We start from the raw sequence: 27,231 nt of genomic DNA, 5'->3' as shown, positions 1-27,231 counted from the left end.
GGAAAAGTTGATGTTACAAACCCAATTACATTGTTTCTCTCACAGTGAGGTATGTTTAACATGCCTTATCTTAAACACTTAATCTATTTCCATACAGAAGGCAATACTTGACCTGAATTTAATCATCTCTTCCTTTATGTTTTTCATCCCTTTAGTGTTCACCATCTTGGTAATATGAACCACCCACATGTGAGAGTGGTCATCCCAAAATTTGGGGATGTCTCCGTGATACTGCTTTCCCTGCATCTTTGCTAATACATGCTTGCTTTTGCTATCTAGCTCCCACCATTTATCTTTCATATTCATTTTAGGTATCATCTTTTCTAAGAAGCTTTCCCATGAACCCCTTCATTCCAGGTTGGATTAATAACCCCTCAATGTGATCCATTAGCCTCCTCCACTTCACTTTTTAGAACTTAACATACTGTTTGACAGTTGTTTATCCACATGTTTGATAATACCATACAACTATCCCTTTTAGGGTAAAAAACTGTGTCTGCATCCTTTTATCCCCAGTACTTAGCACAGAATATGGCATATAATAAGATACTCAAAAATGTGTCCTGAATAAATGACTAAATGAATGAATAAACTCATGAATGAAGAATATACTTGAATTCACTTACCTACATAAGATTAATATAAGGACCCTGACACTTTTTGGAATAGCATATAACAAATAAGCCCAGTTTTTGCTATTTATCTCCTTCCAGGAAAGGTTGTACCCCAACAATCTGGAGTAATTAAAAATAAAATAGAGGAGATGGCCTTTTGAGTCACAGGCCCCACCTAATCCCCAACGCTATAGTTATGGAACAGTAGAGCTAGCCTGAATTAATTGCATGTGTGGGAGAGACAAATTTTGTCCCTGGGCAACACCAAGTTCTTCTATACCACCCACTTGAGCACTTTTGGGATGGAGACCAGGCCTAAAAATACATCAGCCCTTGTTGACATAAGGGCTGTGTTCTTTTATATCTAAGTTACCCGAGAAGGAAGGGAAAGCATTTGCTGAGCAGTTTTTTAAACAGGCAGAGAAACATAATGTGGTAGGAATGATCAGAAGGGCAAAAGACCACTATGGATTTCCTAGTCAATAAAAATTAACTCTGATAGAAATTTCAGTAAGGAGCCAGCAGAGACATTCTGTCATCATCATTATAAAATCATGTTTATTGAATGCACAACAAATGCTATTATATGCTCATAACATTTAATGAACATCATTCCTGAATCTATAAGGGAATAAGGAATACTTTCTACTATATTTTGATGCCAGTCACCTAGGCAGAACACAAAATGAACTCTTATGAATACCCTAAAACATAATGAGGAAGGGGCCTTAGACTATAAGCAAGCATCTTTGGTTAATGTTTTCCTTACTGGGAGTCACCCCCCCCACCAGCTTCTCCACAACTTAAAAAGAAGAGAGGCAGAATAAAAGAGTAAGAGTCCAGGTATTGTCATGAGAAAGTTTCAAAAATTTGAGCAGTGACACTCTATAGGCAGCAATCAGTACCACGGAAAGATCTGTAGGGATAGAATTGTAGGAACCACGACTGTCTATTTCCTTATCTTTCCATGCACAAGTGTTCTTACCTAGCCTTGAAGCTTTGGGTTAAGTGGCAGACAGGAGCTCTGGAACACTGAAGAGCTGCTTGATCATGCAGTTACCTTTCAAGTGAGGATCTTCTCCTTACTTTGCATAAAGGAGTACTTTGAGACTAGTGGGCACTCACAAGCTAGGTAAACATTTGAGAAAATCATTGTTCCTGATGAAATGTGTAAGCAGCCACTGATGCACTGGCTTCAAGGAAAAGTGAAAATGAATGACTGGTGAGTTAAGAAGCATGCAACTCTAGGCTACACTGCTGAAAGGTGGGTGGCAACTGACCTAGTCTTAGTACCTCTCTTCAAGGCTCCCTTCTCTCTTTCCCACCCTCTCCAATCTTCTGCCAAACCTCAAGGTTTGAGGCAGTGGTCAAGCTCCATGGCATAAGAATCGGTGTTCCTCATGATGCTCTCCACCAACATAACAGGCTTGGGTTTTTTTCCAGCAAAGCAAGAGAGCCAGGTACAGATAAGCATGGCTGTAGCTGCTCCACCTCCAGCACAATAATAGGCCCAGCCAAGCCTACAGGTACCTGTAGAAACAGGGACAGAGATATGAAATTTAAAGTAAGAATAGGCAGCAGTGAATGCAACCGGGATTCCTGTGTCCTCCTTTCCCACTTTGCTGATGGCTGGTATTTGTTTTAGCAAGAGGTTATAAAGTATTATACTGTTACAGTAGGAACCTGGGGGTGATGTGGGTGGTGGTAATGATGGTGACACTAATAACAGTGATGATAAGTCAACAATCAAGTGTCAAGAACTAGACTAAGGTCCTTAGACATTCATCTTAATAACTATGTGAGACTGATACTTTTATTATACCTGTTTTATACAAGATGAAGCAATCAAGGTACAGGCTGATAGAGAAAAATGACATATCTAGAAAGTGGTAGGGTTAGGATATAAATCTTTGCTCATCTTGACTCTAATACGCCACACTTTTTACCACACTGATATACTATATGGACTGTTTTCATGAAAACAGTGCATGGACTGTTTTCAAAGAACTATATACTTCATCATCAGGAGATTTGACAGCAAAAACCATATCCCTTGCCCCTTACTCTCTGTATCTATCTTAACCCAGCTTTTCAATATCTAGGGAGCAAATATGTATTGGAATCAAGGCCAAGCTACTAAGGAGGTAGTTTCAGTTTGAAGGAAAATGGGAAAGGTCATCTGCTCAAAAAAATATACCCCACCACCTGACACTCTGTCAGAAGTAGATTCTTTCATTTGAAGTATTTGTGGGGTTTATTTTTTCAGATAATTTTCCTCAAAGAATTTTCCCTCAGAAAATATCAATACCCAAAGAAATGAGAGCTATTATTTTACCAGGGATCAGAGTAACAACTAATTGTAAAAAGTCAAGTACTCATGCAAGCAGAACTCCAGAAATTGGGATAGATGCCCAGTGATACAAAATTGCAGAGGAGTCCTGGGAAAAGAGGAAGGCAGCAACCTTTACCTACCTCACAGTCTTGCAGAAACCTAGTACTGACTATAGGCAGTTGGGGATGTCAAGACTGATCTTTGTATTGTAACAATTTGTTTTTAATAACCAATTATTTCTGCTCACCTGGTGGTGCCTAGTGAATCTCAATTTTTCTTATTTTAATTGGCTGGTTGGCATGTCATATACAGAGTCAAAGATGGCCCCAAGTTAGGCTTTTTTGCTTTTCCAGTTAGACCAAGCTAATTTATCTCAAATTTCCCACCTCAGAAATAGTCTTTCTAGCCCAGGATGGGTGGCTCAGTTGGTTGGAGCATCGTACCATACATCAAAATATTGTGGGTTCAATCCCTGGTCAGGGCACATACCTAGGTTGTAGGTTAAATCCCCACTCAGGGCATGTTAGAGAGACAGCTGACTGATATTTATCTCTCCCCTCTCCTCTCTTCTATATCCTCACTTTCTGTCTTCAAAATCAATAAACATATCCTCAAGTGAATATTTTTAAAGTTTATTTTAAAAAAAGAAATAGTCTTTTACACCAAGTCATCATTCATGCTGTCTCTCCTGATGGGAATTTGTTCTTTTTTATTTACCAGTTCATATCATTCTCGGACAACTGTACAATGCTCAACACCTCCAAGAAGCTTTCCCTGATTAATCCCAGTGAGCTCAAGTCACCTCAACAATGTAGCCCTCCAGAAATTTGTCTGTACACGCTTTATATGGGTGTGCATGTTGGGTAAAACATTAGGAGGAAGATTTGTATTTCCCATTATTTTTCATCTGCCCTTTGCCCTCTACCAGACTATGGGCTCAACAATGCAGATGTATTTGTTTTTTTCTTGATAATTTCTCCCATGCTCTGTTAACTGTGGGTGCTCAGTATGCACGATTTAGCCTAAGAATACTTCAAAGATGGGTATACTTGTATTTTCAACCCTCAGCACCCACACCTATGGCTTAAATTTTGAATTAAAATCACAAAACCAGATATGGTAGCATAATGTTTGTTTCTGGAACATGCTATGGTTCTTTCCCACCATTCTTCTCCCTCTGCTTACTTCATGTGCATGTGTACACATACACTTCCCACCATTATATTTGCCTAATGTTCAATCACATTTAAGAGCTCATTAATCATTAATTCCTTAGTGAAGTCTTTCCTGACCTCTGTAAGTCAAATTTCCTTATCAGAAGCCTTCATTAGGATTGTATACCTTTCCTTCTGTAGTTAAAATGAATAAGTGAACCCCTATCACCTCCTATGGCAAGTGTCAAATCTTAGTTCTTTTTTTAAAGATTTTATTTATTTATTTTTAGACAGATGGGAAGGGAGGGAGAAAAAGAGGGAGAGAAACATCAATGTGTGTTTGCCTCTCACGCTTCCACATTGGGGATCTGGCCCTCAATCCAGGCGTATGCCCTGACTGGGAATCGAACCAGCAAATCTTTGGTGCACAGGCTGGTGCTCAATCCATTAAGCCACACCAGCCACAGCAAATCTTAGTTCTTCAGAGGAAATAGTACTTTACTTATTCACTGAGATAATCATGTAAGTTCTTGATGTCCCATAGTGCCACACAAAATCATGGTGAAAGTCATACTATAATAGCTATGGAAACAATTCAATTTTAAAAGAGAGGGGCTGAATCTGAAAGAGAAGCCTCCTTAAAAAAAGAAATCCAACTCTCTACAAAGTGTCTTCAACATGAACAATGGTGGAACTCCAGGAAGACTAAAGAATACCATATTAAGGCAAGCAGCCAATAGATCTTTATCCTCCACCATATTTTTGTACCTCCCCTTAGACACATAGTTACTCATTCACTAAAAGTAGGAGGTTTTATATACTGCTTTGGATTTCACAGAGTTGAAAACTCTAGAAATGGACAAACCTTCAATTTATGCCATTCTTGAGAGAAAGGCTGCAAACTTTATTGCATCCACTACACATATAGGAAAGTGAGGCTTAGTTGACATCCCTAGGAACACTCTCAGAAGAGAGAGTTAATGGCAAGGATCCAGACCAAGTCTCTGCTCTCAATCTGGTGCCCTGCCCTCTACTGATGTTCTAATCCTCCCAAAAGCCATTTTCCTCTACAGGACCCTTGACCTGTAAGTGCCAAAGAGGAGTTTCCTAAATCAAATTATAATATACTCACATGAGCTTCTCCCCTATACCCTACAACTAAAACCTCCTGTGCTTATATGGCAGAGTCGGAAGGAGCCAGCTCAGGGGTGGGCCCACTGTGGAGCAACTTCCTCCTCTCTGCCACTTTCCCATTCTAGTCTAGACAAGACAGCAGAGATCTCATTCCATTTCTTCCCTTGCCTATCAGGTCATCCCCTGCATTAGAGTAGCAGTGACATTTCTAATAGGCACATGCACTCTGGGGCCAGGGAAAGACTTGTTTCTGTAAATGAAAGGAATAAATGCATAGCAGGCCATTACCCTAAAGCCGTAAACAGAAAGAAAGCTGACAAAGTGGGAAGCTCCAGAGTAGAACACAGGCTAGAAAGATCTCAATAAATCTTATTGAAGTCAAGTCAGAACCAGGTATTACTGAGCTAGGAGTCAACACCAAAGTGCTCTCATTGCCACCCCAAGTGCATTATGAATTTTCTTCACAGACTTCTATTAGACCACTGAACATCATTTAAGCCCCAGGCTGCTGCCACACAGGAATCCAATAATAGAGGGAATATATCTTCTAACCCTCTTCACACAACCCTACTTGTTATCTGCTTGAAGGAACAGAGGGGTATGTCACTAGCATTACAAATGGAAAGCAAAGCATACCTTCTAATAACTATATTTCCAGATTGACAGCTTCTCTCAGTAGTCACCTATTCCACAGAAAGCTTCAACACTGGTCTGATGGCCTACAGAAAAACTTGTTTTCTATGGAAGACTGCACAATTAGGGAACAGTGACAATGAACTACCACCCTTTACCTCCAATCACCTTTTAGTAAAGTCCTATAACCATCATCAATCACTAAATCCTACTCTTTGAAGTACTGCTAATACTGCTATTCATCTGACAAATATTTAAAATACCTACTATGTGCCAGATATTTTGAATAAACCATCTCACTTGATTCTCATAAATGACCATGATTATTTCCATTTACATTCGAGGACAAGGAGTCTCAAAAGGTAAATTACTTTGCCAGCTTACAAGTGTCAGAACTGAAATTTGAATGGCAGGACTTGAAGTCCATGATTATTTATTTCAACCATGCCAGGAGAGTAGAGCCAAGAATAAGAAAATTGGTCCAAATTTTATGGGAAAATATGATGCTTTTAACTAATCACTTCACATTTTTTGTCTCAATTTTCTTTTTTGAAAAAATGAACATAATTTTACTGGAAATATTTGTAAAAGCCTCTTCCAATTCAAATTTTTCATTCTACTATGAATGTGATAAAAGCTTTAAAAGGCATATGAGCAAACTACCTCAGGGATATCCAGGAAGACAAAAATTATTTGTAGCTGGGAGAACTCAGACTCAGGTAAGGTTTTATAGTGGAAGTATCATTTAAACTTGATTTTAGTAGTGGGAAGTGGGCATTCTAGGCAGCAGCAGTGGTTGGTGTGTGAGCAAAGTTATATAAGTGTGAAAGTAAAACACATGTTTCAGAAAGAGCAGTCCGTTCAGTATTGTTTCAGAAAAAGTGCTATAGTTGACAAATAATGAACTAAATCTAGATCAGGAGGAGCCATGAAAACTATCATCTTTCCTACAAGCAGTAGGGAACAAGAGAAAGTTTCTGATCAGAGGATGACATGATAGAACAAGGTTTTTCATCCTTTGCACTATTGACATTTTGAGCCAAAATATTGTTTTTTTGTTTTTTTTTTTTTTGTATGGAAGTGAGCTGGGGAGGATTGCTGTGTGCATTGTAGGACCCTGGCCTCCAACTACTACATTTTCACAATTTGTCCCTCTCCTCCGGAATTGTAGAAGTCAAAAATATTGACAGATACTGCCAAATGCTCCTAGGGGTGGAGAGGGTGAATTGGTTTCCATTAAGAATCACTGAGTTAAAGGTATGCTTTATGAAGATTAACCTAAAAGCTGTGTGGAAAAAAGGATTGGAGGAAGTTGTATATAGGCAGAGAGCAGTTAACGAGAGACCAGGATAAGCTGTTACACATTCAACAATACATAAAACAGCCTCTACCAAAAAAGCAATCTGGCTTACAGTGTCAATAGCTTTGAAGTTCAGCAACCCCCTTCTAGGCAAACACTAGATATTTACATTTGGAATTACCTCCAAAATTAATTTTGATGACTAAAAGATTAACCCAACAGAATTGAATGTTCTCTCTTAAGAACAGGTATGTGTGGTCTTTATTGACCTGGGAAGCTTGCTGGAACTGGGGTATGATCAGCCTTGAGCATTCAAGTATGCTAGCCCAAAGAAGCTGGATAAGGTCAAGAAGAGACATCTCATGAGAAAAGGGAGAGGACGCACTGATCACTGATTCTCAGAGTCAGCAGCCTGAAGTCTTTGAAGAAATCTCTTAACCTCACTTCAACACAACTGTCTCACTCTTAAAATGGGGGAAAAAATAGTTAAGTGCCTGATGAAAGAGCAATAAGACCAGATGAGTTCTTGAGATCCCTTTCAGAAATAGCCAGTCTCACTGCTGCGTTGCCTTTCAGATTGAATGTGAGCTGACACATTCAATATGGAGATTATATCTACATACATGTATAGGTATCTGTGAAGAGGAAGACTGGGCGACAGAATAGGGGGAGAGAAAATGTATTTGCTACAAACTAAGCTTTATGCAAAAAATCTGGATGAGTCCTGGGATAAGCCTGTTCCATTTTGTGTTCCTCTATATCATTTCTAACACACTATAATGAGTCATTCTATTCCAGTGTTGAATTTTCAGTGACAAAATTCCACACAAAAGTTATTAAATCATCACTCAGCAGTGGGTCTGACATTTAAATCAAGACATGTTGCTTTTATGCTAAGTTGCAAATCAAATTGGTTTGGAGTTTGACTTTATTTACTTTGATTCAACATTAATTTGTGTTATTACATCTCTGTTATTTAGAGAACAAATTGTCACTGGCTGCTACTTAATCTGACCCCCTTCCCTAGAGCCCCAGTCCTATGCCCTTCAGGCACTTAGTATCTGGCCAGCTGTTAATGGGTTATGCTGTGCTACTGGGAGATATTAGACATAAATCAATGTTTTTGGTGAGGCCTAGCATTAGTGTGGGTGTCAGGGTTGTGAATCAGAGCAGGAAAGAATCTGAAGTCTAAAAGAGAGGCTCTCTGTGCATGGGGCATGTTCAGAATATGAGTTTAGAAACCAAGAATGCTAAAGAACTAATCCAAAAAAAGGTATCCTTGGAGGAAGGGTGAAAAGGCATAAAAACTAGAGTGAGCCAACTTTGGAAGACAGTTTGCACACATACCATATGATCCAGCAATAGTGTTCCTTGGTATATATCCAAACGAGCTGAAAACTTATGTCCACACCAAAAACCTGTACACAGATGTTTATGGCAACTTTATTCATAAATGCCAAAACTTGGAAGCAACCAAGATGTTTTTCAGTAGATGAATGGATAAGTAAAATGGCACTTCCAGAGAATGGGATATTATTGAGAGCCAACAAATTATATGAGCTATCAAGCCATGAAAAGACATGGAGGAATCATAAATGCATATTAGTAAGTGAAAGAATCCAATCTAAAATGTCTACACACTGTCCAATCCCAACTGTATGACTTTCTGGAAAACACAAAACTATGAAGATAGTATAAGGATCAGTGCTTTCCATAAGTTGGAATGTGTGGGGAGGGATGAATAGGAAGAGCAGAACAAAGAGTTGATAGAGCAGTAGGAATACTGTGTATATTATTATAATGATGGATACATGTCATTATACATTTTTCTAAACCCATAGAATGTACAACACTGAGAGTGAAGCCTAAGGTAAATTACGGATTTTAGGTGCTTATAATGTATCAAAGCAGCTTTAACAGTTATAACAAATGTACCACTCTGGTGCAGGATGCTGATAATTGATAATGAAGAGACTGAGCATGTGTAGGAGCAATGGGCACATAGAAAGTCTGTACCTTCCTTTCAATTTTGCTGTGAACTTTAAACTCCTTTATTAAAGTGTATATATCTACGCACATATATACACTTTATTATACTTTTAAATTATACTTTTATTAAAGTATATATATAAAATATATATACACATTCATATACACACATACACTTGGGGAGGTCCGTCTTTTGGGTTTCTCAAGTCTGCCTTTTCAGAGAATCATATGATGGAATTCTAAGCCCCTGAAAATTGGGGAAAGAGACAGGGAAGCATGGGAAAAACAAGCACATAACAACCACTAACACCTCCAAAACTGACTAGGCTAGATGAAATGTTATGGAACTTTCAGGTATGTGAAGTTTTGATTTGATGCACATGTTGCCAATATCAAGTTCTGAGAGCTAATACTCTAGAAAATGGCATGCTTGTGACTCAGGATCAGTGATAAAGAGCCTCAAATAATAGTTTGGTGAGTGAGAGGCTGATGGAAGGGATAAAAATTGTGGAATTGCTGGGAGCTGTGGGGTAGGCCAAGAAGGGATAAATCTGTTTCAAGAATATAAACAGCTTATGGGTGTAGGAAAGGGTTGTATTCCTATATAAAGATTAGATCCAAAATCTAGGAACTCAGCGAATCAGGATATTGGGAGGTGGTTCAAGTAGAATGCAAAACAAACAATATTGAATTTTGTTATTTCATATAATATACTCTAATAACCAGGGAATTTGAGAGTTACTACTCTAACCTTAGATAGGCCAAATAGAATAAGGAGTGACACCAAGGATGGAGAAAGACCTACAATGAGAATCAGCATATTGCCCTCAACCTTACCACCCAGAGCGGAAGGACAGGACAGATATACAGAGATGTCTGTCTGGGAGCCACTGGGGGACGGGGTGCCTAACAGCCTTCACCACATCAAACCAGGCTGCCTGCACTGGCCCTGAGGGCAATATCCTCAGCTACAAAGAGACATCTAACATTCCTTTGGAATTCTATAGAATAGAAAGGGAAAGGACCAGAGAAAGATAAAAGAAGATGAAGAGACTAAAGGAAGATCAATGAGATAGGTGGAGGAAGAAGAGAAGAAAGGCAGGGGCTTTGTTTAGAGAACATTAGTTAAATTAGAACACTAGAGAACGTAATGCATAGGGGTTGAGACGTGCAGAGACTGAGCTCATCAACAGACCTTTTCTTTTCTTTCTTTCTTTTTTTTTTTTGCTTTTTTATTTTTTTTCTTAATGAGGATTTTTTTTTGTTTTTTTTTTCCCAAGGCAGACCCAGCTCAGGAAAGGCAGCTGCTCTTCCCATCACTGTGGCATCATTGAAACTTATAAAACCAAGGTAGCAACCCACCTCCCAAATGCTATTTGATGTGCATGATTAAGGGGAGGGAGAGAGTGGGTTGCTATTTACTTACTCAACATTTGTTTGCCACGGGGACCTAAATTTCATGTTAAATAGGAAGTACGGGAATGGAAGAAGCTCGTGGTCCCATCTGTTGAGAAAGAGAATGCTGACTTTAAGGTCTCCATAGGTAGCAACATAAAACCATTGTAAATGCAGCCAAGGTAAATGAGCAGACAATTTGCTCTTTTAAGTTCTGCACAGGTGAATAATTGTCAAAGATAAAGCAAAGCCAACTAATTTAAGAGCAATTGCCAAATGCCCTGCCCCTGCACACATACCACATTGCAGCCTCCAGTAAAAAGGTAGCCAAACCCACGGGAGCATCATTGTTCTCACTCTCCAGGCTGGGCATGAGTGTCAACGGGAGCCCAGATTGGAAGCCTGAGAACCTGCCAGGTTTCCTTGATAGAGAGGGGAAAAAAATCCTCTGAAAACTTCAATAGTTCAGATAAACATCATATTACTAGTAGTCATTATTTGACTCAGTCAGGTCTGCTAGGGAACTAGAACATTCTGAGTTGCCAACACCATCTTGGTGTGACCTAATGTTCTAAATGGTAAGGGCAGGCAAGAGTACTTGTGAGAATGTCAGGGTGGCACTCAGTAAAGAGTCAAATCCTCATAGTGACAGAGATACCCTGATATGGTTGATATTTTTCTCTCTTACACTTCTGCAAACAAGTTGTGCCCTTCCCCCATCACTATTGAATATTTGCTTCTGACTTATCCTCACAATTTGTCAACCAGCCTTTTTTATTTTTATCATCTCTTTCATAGCTAGCCTGAGTTTTAGCTAATCTTCTTGTCTTTTTATTCATTGTGGGATTAGGCAGAGAAAATATATCTCAAGCCAATTTAAATTGTGTTCCTGGGTCTTTCTCAAGATTGACCCCTGCCTGTGCCTGAAAAAATCTCCATACCACTCTGTGTCGTCCTTTATACAGCCTACCAACTACACTTGCAGCAGCTTCCTGGAAGAGCTTTGGGAACTGCTATAGAATGAATGTCTGTGCCCCTCAAAATTCATAAATTAAATCCTAATCTCCAATGTGATTGTATTTGGAGATGGGGCATTTAGGAGGTTATCAGGTCATGAGAACAGAGCCCTCATAACTGACATTAGTGCCCTTATTAAAAGAGGTTCCAGAAAGCTCCCTTGGCCCTTTCCATCATGTGAGGACACAGCAATAAGATGACCATCTGTGAATCTGAAAGTAGGTTCTCACCAGACACTGAATCTGCTGGCACCTTGATCTTGGATTTCCCAGCCCCCATATATGTGAGAAAAAGATTTCTGTTGTTTTTAAGCCACCCAGGCTTTAGTATCTCTCATAGTAGCCTAGAAGGACTAAGATAGGTACTCTCCCTAAAGAGACCAGTCAAAATCCATGTAACCATGTATTGGACCTCTTTAACTCAGCATGAGCTCTTTAGGATACTTGGCCTCTAAGGAACTGACTCCTCTACTCTAATATCTGCTTAAAAGACCTCTGCTTGCATCCACTTGAACATCCTCAGCTAATTAAGACTGGAACTGGAATAGTAATAGGTAATATTGGTCAAATGCATCCATGTGTCAGCCACTGTGATAAACTCTTTAAACATATTCTCACATAGCTAAGATCAATAAACCAGATGAATGAAAATGAGACAGAGATAGAAGTAGAACAAGCAAATAGACCATTGGTGTGACAAGTGCTATGACATAGAGTGATACAGGGATATAGATGAGGGGTATCAACTCAGTTTAAAGGAAGCAGGAAGTTTTCAAAGAAAAATAGGAAGTTAGCTAGATGAGGAAGGGGAGAATAGTATTTATAACAAATGAAAGAAAACATGCATGGTTGCAAAGGTTTGAAGGTACATGGCATTTGCAGGGTGGCTGGGAAAGAGAAGAAGCTTGAATGGTGAAAGAAGTGATCACCAGGTTTCCTACAGGCAATGCTAAGGAGTCTGGACTTTATCTTGAAAGAAATGGAAAATTATTGCTAAAGAATGTGAATGACATCAGATTTGCATTTTTGAAATGTCACTTTAGCCACAGAATGCAAGACAGATTAAGGGACTGGTGTGCAGTATCTTTGAGAACAGGGAGAGGATCAAGGGGTTGTGTTCTGCAATCCAGATGAAAATTGATACTAAGGAAAAAAAAGAGATTCTAAAGTTCTCACTGTGTGCCTTAGCTAGCAGATTTTGTTCCTTCTGATAATTGACATCACTAGAATTTGGGACTGGCATTATTATGGTTCTGTTTGTTTCACACACACACACACGCATATATATATATGTATACATATATATGCGTGTGTGTGTATATAACTTGCTAGGTATGAGCTTCTGAGAACATTGCTCAGAATGTTCTAGTTTCCTAGCAGACCTGACTGAGTCATACATACATACACACATATGTATATCATCTCAAATAAACTACAAGCTCATTGAAGACTATACTCTTGAATTCTCTGAATTATGTACAGTACTTCATTCAGCATCTTATATACAGTAAGTGTCCAGAATGTTCTTATTAAGTGACTATTACCTCTTTTTGATACAATTTTCAAGTACTTAAAAATATAAGAAGGCCATACCTAGCAAGTTGACCTACTTTAGGACTCAGGAGCAAGTGCATCTTCATTCCAGCAATTCACTTAGCCCTATATCAACAATACCAGCTTGGAGTATCAGCTGTTTCTATCCATGCTCCATTGGCCAAGAGATGTAGACCACAGGGACTCTCCTGGGGCCCAAGGTCCTTGGATAATAGCCAATGCCATAAATAATATCACCCAATATGTGTGTAGCACTTTACAATTTACAAGACACTTTTTTCATCATTTATTTCATTTAATCTTCTTTTGTTTCATTCATTCATCATGTCCCAACCAAAAGCAGGAATATTGTTATAAAGAAAGCACTGAGTAAGCCAGATGAAGTGTTTGAACGAGTTCCTACTTAGTCGGAAGATAGAGACTGGGACAGGCCCCCGTGTGCTTGGGAAGTCGCGTGGTGCTGGGATGAGGGTTACAGGGAACTGTTTTTGAAACCATGTCTCATCATTTGCATCTGAGTAAACCATTTAACATTTGTTAGTTTCAGCTTCCTCATGAGTAAAATGGAAGTGACCCCACTTACTTCCTAGAACAGCTGTGAAAGTCAACTGACATGACAAATATGAAGCACTTAGCACAGCACCAAGAATGATCAATACTTATCAACTCCTTTTTCTCTCAGCTAAACACTTTTCAGCTAGCCTACTATTTCCCAAAAATGTCTGTGGAGAGATTTACAATACAGATTCCTATGCCCTACTCCAGATCTACAGAATCATTATCTCTGGTGAGAGGACCCAGACGATTCTGATGCACAGTTCAGTGTTTAACCTCCTGAACCAGACCATATCCTTTGCCCAAACTGGTCTACCTTTTAGATGAAACACGGAAGGAAATCAATATTTATTGTGATTGATGTAATGCTGGGGTTTTTCTGGAAAGATATATATTTGTATGTAAATTCTTCCTGTTCACCTGCGTGGGACTTGGTGAAAGTTATTTGAAAGTTATATGACACAGCATACAGATACTCATATTTTTACACCTGTAAGTCTAACTTTGTCTGAGAATTGCTCCCAGGATATACAAGAGTTGTCCCTTTGATTCTTGCCTTTGAAACCCATTTTATTTCATTAAAAACACCTTCTGGTTCAGTCTAAACTATAATAATAACAATAATAGCAGTTATTCTTAACATTTATTGAGTGCAGGCCCTGTGCTAAACATGTCAGCCTCATGAGAGTCCTGTGAAACGTATGCTATAGTATTAACAACCCCATTTAAAAATGACTTCTGTTTTTAAACAAAAGCTTAGGATACAATATCATTCCTAAGTAGATAGGGCAAGATAAATGGTCACTAAAAGTGGGAGGCACAAAGAAAGCTGATGCTGAGATTTACAGAAGGAAATGGATAAGGAAAATGGGAAAAAAAGGAAATTAAGCATGAATCATATTCTTTGGTCTGAAAACCAGAGGCAGGACTGAGAAAACACAGACCAGAATGAATTAACCTGACTTTACTGCCATCGTGTGGTTGTCCAATGTATATAGACAATAATTTCTCAATTCTGCATTCATTGTCTCAGTCAGTGAATCTCCTAGACCTTTGCAAGGCACTGAGGAAATAAGGCCACATAAACCAGAAGACTTGCCCTTGGTGCTTTTTTAGAGCCTTTTCTCCCTGTGGAGTCACCAGGCTGGAAGTCACCTTAGGGAGTAACTATAACTACTACAGTGGTAAGCACCCTTTTCTCATGTGGACTACTTCAGGAAAGACAGGAATGTTTATTAGCATAATATAAATTTTATTCAAAATTAAGAGAGCTTAGCACCCCATGGATGTATATAGTCTCATTATTTTAAGTTCTTCAATATTTTGAATAGAAGATGGTCAGTAAAAAAAAAAAAAAAAAAAGCGGTTCTGAATTTTAGGCAATAAAATGATAGGGAGGAGAAAATTTAATGGTATATCAGCTTCTTATCCTTTACCCCTTAATACATGTAGGACACTGTTTACATAAAGCACATTTATGTACAATTACTCATTTCTTAGCCGAAACAACCCCTGAAAGTAGAGAAAATCATCCTCACTTTATTCATAGGGAAATGGGTTGAAAAAACTAAAATCTGTATGTGGAATCTAAAAAAGCCAAACTCATAAAAAACAGAGAGCAAGGTTTTGGTTACCAGGGCCTTGGGAGATGTTGAGGGTAGGACAGGTATTATTTAAATGTACAACATTGCAATAAGTAGTAAATAAGACCTAGAGATCTAATGCACAGTATAATGGACATAGATAAGAATATGGGAACCTAACCAACAATACAAAGATGCAAGGAAAATAAGACCAGCAACATTGAAAGGAAAAGAAACCAACAGAAACAAGAGGGAAGGAGGGAGGGCGGGGAAAAGGAAGGGAAGGGGAAAGTCAAGGAACATATAGCAAGGACTCATGGACAAAACCAAAGGGGAAGAGCTGAGGGAGGGAAGGAGGGAGGGGGCAAGGGAAAGTGGTGGGGGGTAGGCAGAGACAAATGCATTTGAAAAAAAGAAAGAAAGAAAGAAAGAAAGAAAGAAAGAAAGAAAGAAAGAAAGAAAAATTCCCAACCAAAATAAATAAATAAATAAATAAATGAAATACATTAAATAAGAAAAAAATATTATAATCATCAAACTTCTTAAGAGAATAGAATTATTCCCAGCACTAAAAAATGATGATTATGCAATGTGATGTGCTAATTATTGCTACAATGCAATCATATTGCATATACATATATCAAATTAATATGTTGTATACCTTAAATTTACACAATGCTATATGTCAAATATATTTCAATAAAAAAATGAAAACAAAAAACTGAACTGGCGTGGTCATGATTGCATAGTAAAATGGCAGCACAGATGCCTTAGAATTTTTTCATTCTCCTCAATGAAATATTTAGAGAGTGTCAATAATGTGCCAGGTATGAGAATATGCAGTTGAATTAAATTGCTCCCTGACCCATTGATTCCAATCAGCCTCATCTACCTTCTCTTCTAGAGGGCGATTCTTTGTATCAGTTAGGAAGGCAACTAAAAATCCTTAAGCAAAACCTGAGTTATGAGTTTTCTAGAAAGACTGGCTGCCCAGGTCATTTTAGCTGATGCTGTCCAATGAATGACTTGCTCTGGCAATCCCCTTGGCAGATCCGTGACCCTCACCCACATAGGTGAGTAATACTAAAATTCTTGTCTTCTCTATGAGGGCTGCCTTAAATAGATTGATTTATTTTATCATTATCCTTCTGGCCTTTGAGATCAAAATAGATAAATATAAAATTAGATAAAAAGCCTCATCCCAAAGGTAAGCACGTCACAACAGGGAGCTAGGTAGGTATCTGGGATCTCAGGTTGCTCATTGGCCCAGAGGTTCCAACCTTCAGGCATCTCTGGGCTTCACTGGAAGAAGAACACTTGTCTTGGACCACACATTAAAATATACAAACGCTAACGAAAATTGATGAGCAAAGAAATTATTTTAAGTAAATTTATGATTTTGTGTTGGGCCTCATTCATATCCATCCTGGCTGCATGTGGCCATGGGCCACAGGTTGGACACCTCTGGTAGTCCAGTGCAATCTCTGTAAACACATGGAAACCAAGGCTCAAGGGGGAAAAGTGACGTGCCCAAACAGGAAAATTAAAACCCAGTTGCCTTTATACCCAGGCCAGGGCTGTTTCTACTGCACTCTGCTGCCCCTCTGTGGACATGAGGATGTATTAAGCTGCCTCACTGAGCACAAGAAAACAGGAAAGAAGGAAACTAACAGACTAGAGATAACAGGAAATGCCTGGAAACTTACCCCAAAAAGGCCAAACCCCAAGTCACCATAAATGGCTTTGAACTGGTAAGAATTAGATGAAATGATGGGAAAACAAAGGAAATGGGGCCTCTGAGAGAGGAAACACAGAGTGCACACACAAGGGCTTAGGGGAGCTTCTGTTGCAGGCCTTTGTCAAGTTAAGTGGGTCCTTTCCTCCCACCTAGCAGCCAAGCCTGGGGCACCCTCTCCAAAGAGGTTCTTGGGAAAGGGGCTGACTATCTACTAACAGCAAGTTACATTTAGGACAGCTTATTGTACTAAATGCTTTGTATGAGTATGTATGTATGCATTGATTAATTTTATCAATAACCTTATGGAGAAAAGTATTTTTATCAGACCCCATTAATGGATATATAAGGAGATTACCTAGAGTGCCCAAAGATACACAACTAGTAGGTGACAGAGCTCATTTTTAAACCCAGGACTTTCTACCATAAACCTGTATTTTATCCATCATGCTATATAGAGGCTCTTTGCTGTAATAGAGGTCTTTTTTCCTAAAAACTTAATTACTATTGAGTAGTTACTAGAGTGATTTTCAACCTTTTTCATCTCATGGCACACATAAAATAATTACTGAAATTCTGCAGCAAAACAAAAAAATACATTTTTTGCCAATCTGACAAAAAATAGGTATAATTTTGAGTCATTCACACTAATCGCTATTGTTGTGTTGACTGTTGTCATTTTTTATTTGATAGTCTAAGGGAAAAGAGTTCACTATCCCTGACTAAATCATCAGATATTGCATGTTTTTTAAATTTATTTTTTATTGTATTTTTTTCCATTACCATTTAGTTCCCTTATACCCTCCTCAAGCCGGTGATCACCACGCTGTTGTCCATGTCCATGAGTCCTTTTTGCTAAATCCCTGCACCCCCTAACCTCCCCTGCCTTAGCTATCATCCTGCTCTCTATGAGTCTGTCTCTGTTTTGTTTATTAGTCAGTTTGTTCAATAAATTCCACATGAAAGTGAAATCATATGGTATTTTTCTTTCTCTCACTCGCTTAATTCACTTAGCATAATGTTCTCTAGGTCCATCCATACTGTCACAAAGGGTAAAATTTCTCCTTTTTTACAGCTGAGTAGTATTCCATTGTGTAAATATTCCATAATTGTTTTCTCCACTCATCTACTGATGGATACTTCGGCGGCTTGCATGTATTGGTAATTGTAAATAATGCTGCAATGAACATAAGGGTGCTTACGTGCTTTCGAATTAGTATTTTGAGTTCCATTAGATATATTCCCAGAAATGGGATCACTGGGTCAAAAGGCAGATCCATTTTTAATTTTCAATAGTTTTCAAATACTTTTCATCATTTTCTTTATAAAAACTTCATGTTTATTCTATTACAGTTGTTCCAATTATTCCCTCATTGTTCTCCTCAAGCCAGCCCCCTTCCCCCTGCTCCCAGTCCATCCCCACACCATTGTCCACATCCATGGGTCATTCATACATGTTCCTTGAATAGTTCCTTCCCCTTCTTTCCACCATTATCCCTCTCCTCCCTCCCCTCTCCTCACTGTCAGCCTGTTTCTTATTTCTATGCCTCTGTTTCTATTTTGCTCATTTGCTTGTTTTGTTCATTATGTTGCTCTTAGAGGTGAGATCATAAGGCATTTGTCTTATACCACCTGGCTTATTTTACTTAGCATAAGGTTCTCCAGTTCTGTCCATGCTGTCACAAAAACTAGGAGTTCCACCTTTCTTTCTTTTGTATAATATTCCATTGTGAAAGTGTGCCACAGTTTTTTGATACACTCATTTATTGATGGGCACTTAGACTGCTTCCAATACTTGGCTATTGTAAATTGTGCTGCTATGAACATTGGGGTGCATAGGTTCTTTTGAATAGGTGTTTTGGGATTCTTTAGGTATAATCCCAGGAGTGGAATTGTTGGGTTAAATAGCAGTTTCATTTTTAGCTTTTTGAGGAAATTCAAATCTGTTTTCCACAGTGGCCGCTCCAGTCTGCGTTCCCACCAACAGTGTACTAGGGTTCCCTTTTCTCCCCATCCTCGCCAGCACTTGTTGTTTGTTGATTTGTTTACGATGGCCATTCTGACCAGTGTGAAGAGCTATCTCATTGTGGTTTTAATTTGCATTTCTCTGACGGCTAGTGATGCTGAGCATCCTTTAATATGTCTCTGGGCCCTGTGTATATCCTCCTTTGAGAAGTGTCTGCTTAGGTTCTTTGCCCATTTATTAAATGGATTGTCTGTCTTTGTTGTGTTGACTCATATGAGTCCTTTATATATTTTGGAGCTCAAACCCTTGTCTTAGGTATCATTGGAAAATATGTTTTCACATTAGGCTAGACCCCTTTTCATCTTGATGATATTCTCTTTAGCTGTTCAGAAGTTTTTTTTTTTAATTTGAGGTAGTCACATTTGTTTATTTTATCCTTTATTTCCCTTTCCCTAGGAGATATATTGGTGAAATTATTGCTGCATGGGATATCTGAAATTTTACTGCCTAAGTTTTCCTCTAGCACTTTTATGGTGTCAGAACTTATATTTAGTCTTTTATCCATCTTGAGTTTATTTTTGTGTATGGTATAAATTGGTGGTCTAGTTTCATGTGTTTGCATGCACCTGTCCAGATCTCCCAAAACCACTTACTGAAGAGGCTATTTTTACTCCATTTTATGCTTCTGACACCTTTGATGAATATTAATTGAGCACAGAGATATGGGTTTCTTTCTGGGCTCTCTATTCTATTCCCTGGATCTATGTGTTTGTTCTTATGCCAGTACCAGACTGTTTTGATTAGAGTGACTTTGTAGTATACTTTGATATCAGGTATTGTGATCTCTCTTACTCTGTTCTTCTTTCTCAGGATTGCTGAGGCCTTTCAGGGTCTTAGGGTTCCATATATATTTTTGAAATATTTGTTCTAGATCTATGAAATATACCATTGTTATTTTAATTGTGATTGCATTGTATCTATAGATTGCTCTGTGTAGTATGTATATTTTAACAAAGTTAATGCTTCCAATTCATGAACATGGCATAAGCTTCTATTTATTTTTATATTCCTTAATTTTTTTCTTCAATGTTCTGTGGTTTTATGTGTACAGATGTTTTACTTTCTTGGTTAAGTTTGTCCATAGGTACATTTTATTTTTCTTGTTAACTGTTTCCTGTTAAGATTTTCTTCTTTGTTTCTGATTCTTTCATTGCTGCTGTACAAAAATGCCTTAGGTTTCTGAACATCGACTCTGTACGCTGCTATTTTTGCCAAATTCATTTATTAGGTCGAATAGTTTTTCAGTGGAAACTCTAGGGTTTTCTATGTACACTTTCATGTTATCTGTAAATAAAGACAGTTTTACTTCCTCCTTTCTAATTTGGATGCTTTTTCTTTCTTTTTCTTATCTGATCTCTGTGGCTAAAACTTCTAATACTACGTTGAATAAAAGTGGGGAAAGCAGACACCCTAGTCTTGTTCCTGATCTTAAGGGGAAACATATTATTTTTTGCCTGTTGAGTATGATGTTAGCTGTAGGTTTCTTGTATACAGCCTGTATTATTTTGAAGTATTCTCCCTCTACTCCCACTTTGCTGAATGTTTTTATCGTGATCAGGCACTGTACTTTATCAAATGCTTTTTTCTCATCTATTGATATGATCATTTGATTTTTGTCTTTCATTCTGTTTATGTGGTGTATTACATTTACTGATTTGTGAATATTTTACCATCCTTGCACCTCTGGGATGAATTCCCACTTGATCATGGTTTATGATCTTTTTAATATATTACTGGATCCAGACTGCAAATATTTTGTTGAGGATTTTAGTATGTATATTCATCAGGGCTATTGGCTTATGGTTTTCTTTCTTTGTTGTGTCTTTATCTGGCTTTGGAATTAGGAATAATAATAGCCTTCTAAAAAGAGTTTGATAGGAGTCCTCTTCTTGAATTTTTTGCAATAGTTTGAGAAGGATAAGAGTTAGATCTTCTTTAAATGTTTGGTAACATTTGCCTGTGAAGCCATCTGATCCAGGGCTTTTGTGTGCAGACAGCTTTTGATTACTGCTTCAATTTCAATAGTTGTTATTGGTCTATTTAGGCTTTCTGCTTCTTCTTCATTCAGTTTTGGAAGATTGTGTTTCTAGGAATTTTTCCATTTCTCCCGGGTTGTCCAATTTCATGGCATAAAATTGTTGGTAGTAATTTCTTACAATCCTTTGTGTTTCTGTGCTCTCACTTGTAAATTCTTTTTTGTTTATGATTTTATTTATTTGGGTCCTTTCTCTTTTTTCTTGATGAGTCTTCTTAAAGGCTTGTCGATTTTGTTTATTTTTTCAAAGAACAAGTTCCTGAATTTATTGATCCTTTGAATTGTTCTTTTAGTCTCTATATCATTTAATTCTTCTCTGATCTTGGTTATTTCCTTCCTTCTACTTGCTCTGGGTTTTTTGTTGTTCTTCCTCTAGATCTTGTAGATTTTGGGTAAGGTGGTTAATTTGATATTTTTCTATATTTTTTGGGTAGACATGTATTGCTATGAACTTCCCTCTCTGGATTGCCTTCACTGTATCCCATAGGTTTTGGGCTGTTTTGTGTTAATTTTCATTTGTTTCCAGAAACTATTTGATTTCTTCCTTGATCACATTGTTAACCCATTCATTATTTAATAGCATGTTATACAGCCTCTATGTATCTGTATGTTCGTGAGCTTCTTTTTCTTGAGATTGGATTCTAGTTTCATGTGCCTGGGATCAGAGAAGATGCTTGATATGATTTCAATTTTCTTGAATTTGTTTAGGCTTATTTTGTGTCCTATCATGTGGTCCATCTCTGAAAATATTCCATGCATGTTTGAAACATGTATATTTTGCTTCTTTGGTGTGAAAATTTTTGTATATATCAATTGAGTCAATTTAATCTAGATTGTTGTTCAATGCCCCAATATCCTTATTGATTCTTTGCTTGGAAATTCTATCTATTGATGACAGTGGGGTGTTAAAATCCCTTAGGATAAGTGTGCTGCTGTCAATATAGTTCTTTAAGTTCTCCATGATTTTCCTTATATATTAAGTGCTCCTATGTTGGGTGCATATATGTTTGCAAGGATTATATCTTCTTGATGGATTACTCCCTTAAGTATTTTGTACTGTTCTTCTTTGTCTCCTCTTATGGCCTTTCTTTTGAAATCTACTTTGTCTGAAATAAGTATTGCTGTCACAGGTTTTTTCCATGTCCATTTGCTTGATATACATTTTCCATCCCTTCACTTTCAGTCTGTGTATATCTCTTGTCTGAGGTGGTTTCTTGTAGACAGTATATATGTGAGTTGTATTTTCTTATCTATTTGGCTATGTTATGTCTTTTGATTGGGGCATTTAATGCATTTACATTTAAAGTTATTATTGATAGGTACTTATTCATATTTTTCCCTTTGTACCTGTGTTCCTCTCTCTCTCTCACTCTTTTTCTTCATCTTCTTAAAGCAGTCCCTTTAGCATATTTTGCAGCGCTGGTTTGGTGGAGCTGTATTCTTTTAGCCTTCTTTTGTCTGGGAAACTCCTTATTTCCCCTTCTATTTTAATTGAGAGCCTTGCTGAGAAGAGTAGTCCTTTTATATTTTTTTTTAATTTTCTTTCTTTCTTTCTTTCTTTCTTTCTTTCTTTCTTTCTTTCTTTCTTTCTTTCTTCTTTCAATTTTTCCCCAAATACATTTGTTTCTCCCTTCCCCCCACCACTTTCCCTGCCCACCTCCCCCCTCCCTCCCTCAATCCTTCCCCACTTTGGCTTTGTCCATGGTTCCTTGCTATATGTTTCTTGACTTGCCCCTTCCCTTCCTTTTCCCCTACCCAACCCTCCCTCCTTCCCTTTTGTCTCTGTTGGTTTCTTTTTCTTTCAGTGTTGCTGGTCTTATTTTCCTTGCATTTTTGTTTTGTTGGTTAGGTTCCACTTGATTGCAGGCCTTTGCTTTTCATTACTGGTAGTATTTCTTTCCATTCTCTTCTGGCTTGTAGTGTTTCTGTTGAGAAGTCAGCTGCTAACCGTATAGGGGTTCCCTTGTATGTTACTACCTGTTTCTCCCTTGCTGTATTTAAGATTATCTCTTTGTCTTTAAAATTTGTCATTTTAATTATGTTGTGTCTTGGAGTGAGTCTCTTTGGGTTCATTTTGACTGGGACCCTCTGTGCTTCTTGGACTTGTGTGACTTTTTTCTCTTCAAGTTAGATAACTTTTCTGTCATGAGTTTTTCAAACAGTTTTTCTCTCCCTTGTTCTTCTCCTTCTTGTATCCTTATTATATGCATATAATTGTGTTTCATTTTATCCTGCAGCTCCCTTAACCCCTCTTCATTTTTTTTAGTCTGTTTCCATTTTTGTTTTTTTGTAGAAAAATAAAAGTTTTTTTCTACCTTGCCCCTCAGTCGCTGATTTGATCTTCTGCTTCATCTAGACTGCTTTTATTTCCTAATATATTATTCATTTTAGGTATTGTATTTTTTGTTGTTTCTGGTTCTTATCGATAGCTTCTATGTCCTTTTTTATGCTGGTGTAATTTGTTCCTAATAAGTTCCTTGTAGGTTTTATAGAGTTCCTTGTAGTTCTTCCTGAACCCTTTGAGCAACCCTATAACCATTATTTTGAACTCAGTGCCTGTTAGTTTGCTTGCCTTAATTTCATTTAGCACTCTTTCTAGGGATTCTTCCTTTCCTTTCTATTGGGGGTTGTTTCTTTGCCGCCCCCCATTTTAGGAGACTCTTCTTGGGGTTGCTGTGTATCAGATCAATCTACTTTGGCTCCCTATCCTTGCGGTGTGAAATTCTGTTGCAGGAGACCTTTGGGACTCAGTGGTGCAGTCTCCTTTGTTGCCTGAGCTGGATGCTCTTGGGATGCCGCTTATGCACTGTATCTGGGCTTTCTGGTTCTAATTGAGTTTTGGTTATTGTTGGGTCATTTTTGGTGGGTCCTTCCCTCTGGCTTTGTGAATGAGAGTCACACCACCCACCACATCTTGTATGGTGTTGTACAGTTGCAGTTAGAACAAAATCAACTAGCCTAGGAAGCAAATCCACACCTGCAAAAATAACCCCCAACCACGACCCACACTATCAACAGCAAATATTAATTAATGTGGAAAGAGATTAAGACTATTATAAGAAGGAAGAAATATGAGATGACTGTAAAACATGATTTTGAGAAGGTAGAAGGAAGAGAAATAATAAGAGTAGCAAATAGAAACAAGGTGAAGAAAGAAAGAAAATAAAACTTACATTTTAAATAAAAAGAAGGAAAGAAGGCAAAAATGGAGTAAGAAAAGGGAAGAGTATCATAGGAAGTTTAAACAAAAATTTTAAAAACATATGGTGAATAAAATAGGAGCCTAATTGGAGAAAACATTTCTACCACAGCAATATCAATGACAAGTGAGCAAAGATTAATATAGGTGGAATGTGAATAAGAAGGAAAGAAGAAAGAAAAAAAGCTTAAAATCTGTCTAGGGGGGAAGTGATTTTGAGAGTATAAAGGCAGAATAAACATTAAGAGTGAAGAATGCAAACCAGGCTAAGACAGGGAAAAATTAAAAAAAAAAAAAAAAAGAAAAGGCAGGAGGAAGGCAAAATGGAGTAGGAGAGGGGAATAGTAAAATTTGAGATTTGAAATACAAAAATAGTGACAATCTTGAAATAAAATTGAAGAAATGCATCAACAACCACCATATCAACAACCAATGTGGAAAGACTGATAAAAGTAGAGAGTGAATAAGGGTATTTTAAGACCAGGAAAAAAATGAGATGGTTAATCACAAGAAAAACAGTTTTGAGAGGCCTGCATGAGGGGAAATAGTAGGAATATGGAATAGAAACAAGTTGTAACAAGAGAAAAAAATACAATTTAAAGCAAAAATAAAATTTAAAGCAAAAATAAGAAGAGGAAGGAAGAAGGTAAAATGGAGTAAGAGAAGGGAGTAGCAAAATACGGATTTGAAATAAATATAAAAACTAGTGAAATAATAGGTAGAAACTTGAAGGAAAAGAAATGAATGTTAAAAAGCTATGCAGGAGGAAAAAAATAACACAAATAAGGTCACGGTAGAATTTGTCTAAACAGAATCCATTATTTACCGTTGTCTTCTATTTCTAGATCCGCCTCTGGTAATGTCAGATGGTGTCTTTTCTGCTCCTAGGCAGCCTGTTCTAGACTACAAGCATTCCAGAGTCTTTGGCTGTTTCCTTCAGACTTGGCTGCTCCCCACTGTTCTGCTCTGCCAGCATTCCATCAGTCCCAGGCTCAGGAGTGGTTCATTTAATGCCACGAGAGGACTGCTAGTACCTGCTCTGCTTGCCTTCAGAGAGAGTCTTTGGTGTGCCTGGGTGGGTGGGAACCCTGGATCACCACTGGGGGACACGGTTCAGGTCTTAGGGAAGATGGTGGGAATGTTTGCCTACGTTCTCACCACTCATCTTGGTCTGTCCCAGATTCTTTCCAATAATATACGATTTCTGGTGAATTAGCTATCTGTTTCCTGTGAGGGGCCAATCCATGTAAAAGGGGGCATTTTTTCCTGCATGGTGCAGACAGCAGCTCTGTCTAGGTCCCGAAGGTGGGTGGCGCCCTGAACACCCCTTGTTGCACCTGTCTCTAATCTCTTTGCTCTGCTAGTTTCAGTGGATCAGGGCCCAAGGAACAGTGTAGCTCATAGTGTCTGGTAAAAATGGCACATTCAGTGCTTTTTCTTCCTTCCCTTGCAGAGATGCACCCAACAGAGGGCTACTAAACTTGGCCTCACTGATCTGTAGATCCTAATCTCACAGGTAGGGGTTGGGCTCACCTGTCTGTGAGGGGACCTGCCTGGCTACAGCAAGTCTCAGGTGTTCAGCTGGCCATCCAGTCCCCCAACCTGTCATTTTCTCACAAGGGACTCAGCCCTCAACTCTCCCCTCTGTACAGTCCTTGCATGCCAGCCATGATGGGTTGGGTCCCACAGTCTCTTCAGCATGACTCTATTCCTCTGATTTCTTTGTTGTCAGAGCCACTGTGCATGAACATACACACATGTAAACACTGGGTCCCTGCTGAGTCTCGAGTCTTGCCTCAGCTCCTCTTTTAAAAGAGTTTCTGTGTGGCTGTCATGCTGTAAGCACCAAGCCCTGAGGGGCCTGTTCTCCATGTGTTCCCACTATCCCAAAATCATAAAATCTCTCTAGGTCAGGCTGGCCACAGCCTGCCAGTGTCTCTGACAGTTTAGAGGGGCATGGATTGGCCCCTCACAGGAAACAGGCAGCTCTGGATCTCTCCTGGATGGCACTAGGACGATTCCCACAGCAACACTATAACGGGGCAGTGGCAAGGTGCTCTCCCCACTCCATCCAGTGATTCTCAGCCTTGGAGATAGGGGGATGCTCCTGCAATGCTGTTATGGTAGTCAGAACCTCCTTGGTCTTTTCTCTCCACCACCAGAGCTTGCAGCTCCTGAGCCAATCTGCAGCCACCCTGAATCTGTGCAGCCATAAGTGCCAGGTTGGGCAACAGCAGTGGTGGTGGCAATTGCTCCACTAGGAGGGCGCAGGCAGCCCACTCACAAATGACCTGAAAGCATGTAGGTTCTTTCCCACTCATGCACACTCCCTGGATATTCACCTGCATACACACTTACTAATACACACTCTCACTCACTCTCCAGTGGATTTTTAAGTTGATTCCTCTGTGGTTTAGCTGCAAGACTGGTCAGGACCTGGAAGCATGTGAATGGAGCTTACAGGTACTCTGCAGATATCCTGGATCATCCTATGTGTCTGTTCTTATGCCAGTACCATACTGTTCTGATTACAGTGGCCTTGCAGTATAGTTTGATATCAGGTATTGTGCTCCCAACAACCTTGTTCTTCTTTCTCATGATTGGTATTGTTATTTGGGGTACTTTTGCTTCCATATAAATTTTTTGAGTATTCTAGATCTGTGAAATGTTACTGGTATTTTAATAAGAATTGTGTTCAATCTATAGATTGCTTTGGGTAGTATGAACATTTTAATGATGTTAATTCTTCTAATCCATGCCAAATGCTTCCATTTATTTGTAGCTTACTCAATTGCTTTCTTCAGTGTTCCATAATTTTTTCATAAAAATTTTTTACCTCCATGGTTAAGTTTATTCCTAGGTACTTTATTGTTGTTGTTGCTGTTATAGTAAACAGGATGTTTTTCTTAGTTTTTCTTTCTGGGTGTTCATTGCTGGTGTACAAAAATGCCATTGATTTCTGAATATTGACTTTGTA

The 27,231-nt window shown here is 38.5% G+C and overlaps 1 protein-coding gene across 1 annotated transcript in view; it reads right to left on the bottom strand.

The window, feature by feature from the left end:
- Window positions 1–1,939: 1,939 nt before the first annotated feature.
- Window positions 1,940–27,231, bottom strand: part of LHFPL1 (LHFPL tetraspan subfamily member 1) — a 78,339-nt gene continuing 53,047 nt past the window's right edge. The window contains exon 3 of the mRNA XM_054580414.1: window positions 1,940–2,144. Coding sequence (XP_054436389.1) covers window positions 1,963–2,144 — 182 coding nt within the window. The 3' untranslated portion in view covers window positions 1,940–1,962. The remainder of the gene's footprint in view (window positions 2,145–27,231) is intronic.

Source organism: Pteronotus mesoamericanus, unplaced genomic scaffold (assembly GCF_021234165.1).
Source record: "Pteronotus mesoamericanus isolate MK-2021 breed Mesoamerican mustached bat unplaced genomic scaffold, CSHL_Meso_final contig_58, whole genome shotgun sequence".
Taxonomy (NCBI): Eukaryota; Metazoa; Chordata; class Mammalia; order Chiroptera; family Mormoopidae; genus Pteronotus; species Pteronotus mesoamericanus.
This window is presented reverse-complemented; position numbering and strand designations above follow the sequence as displayed.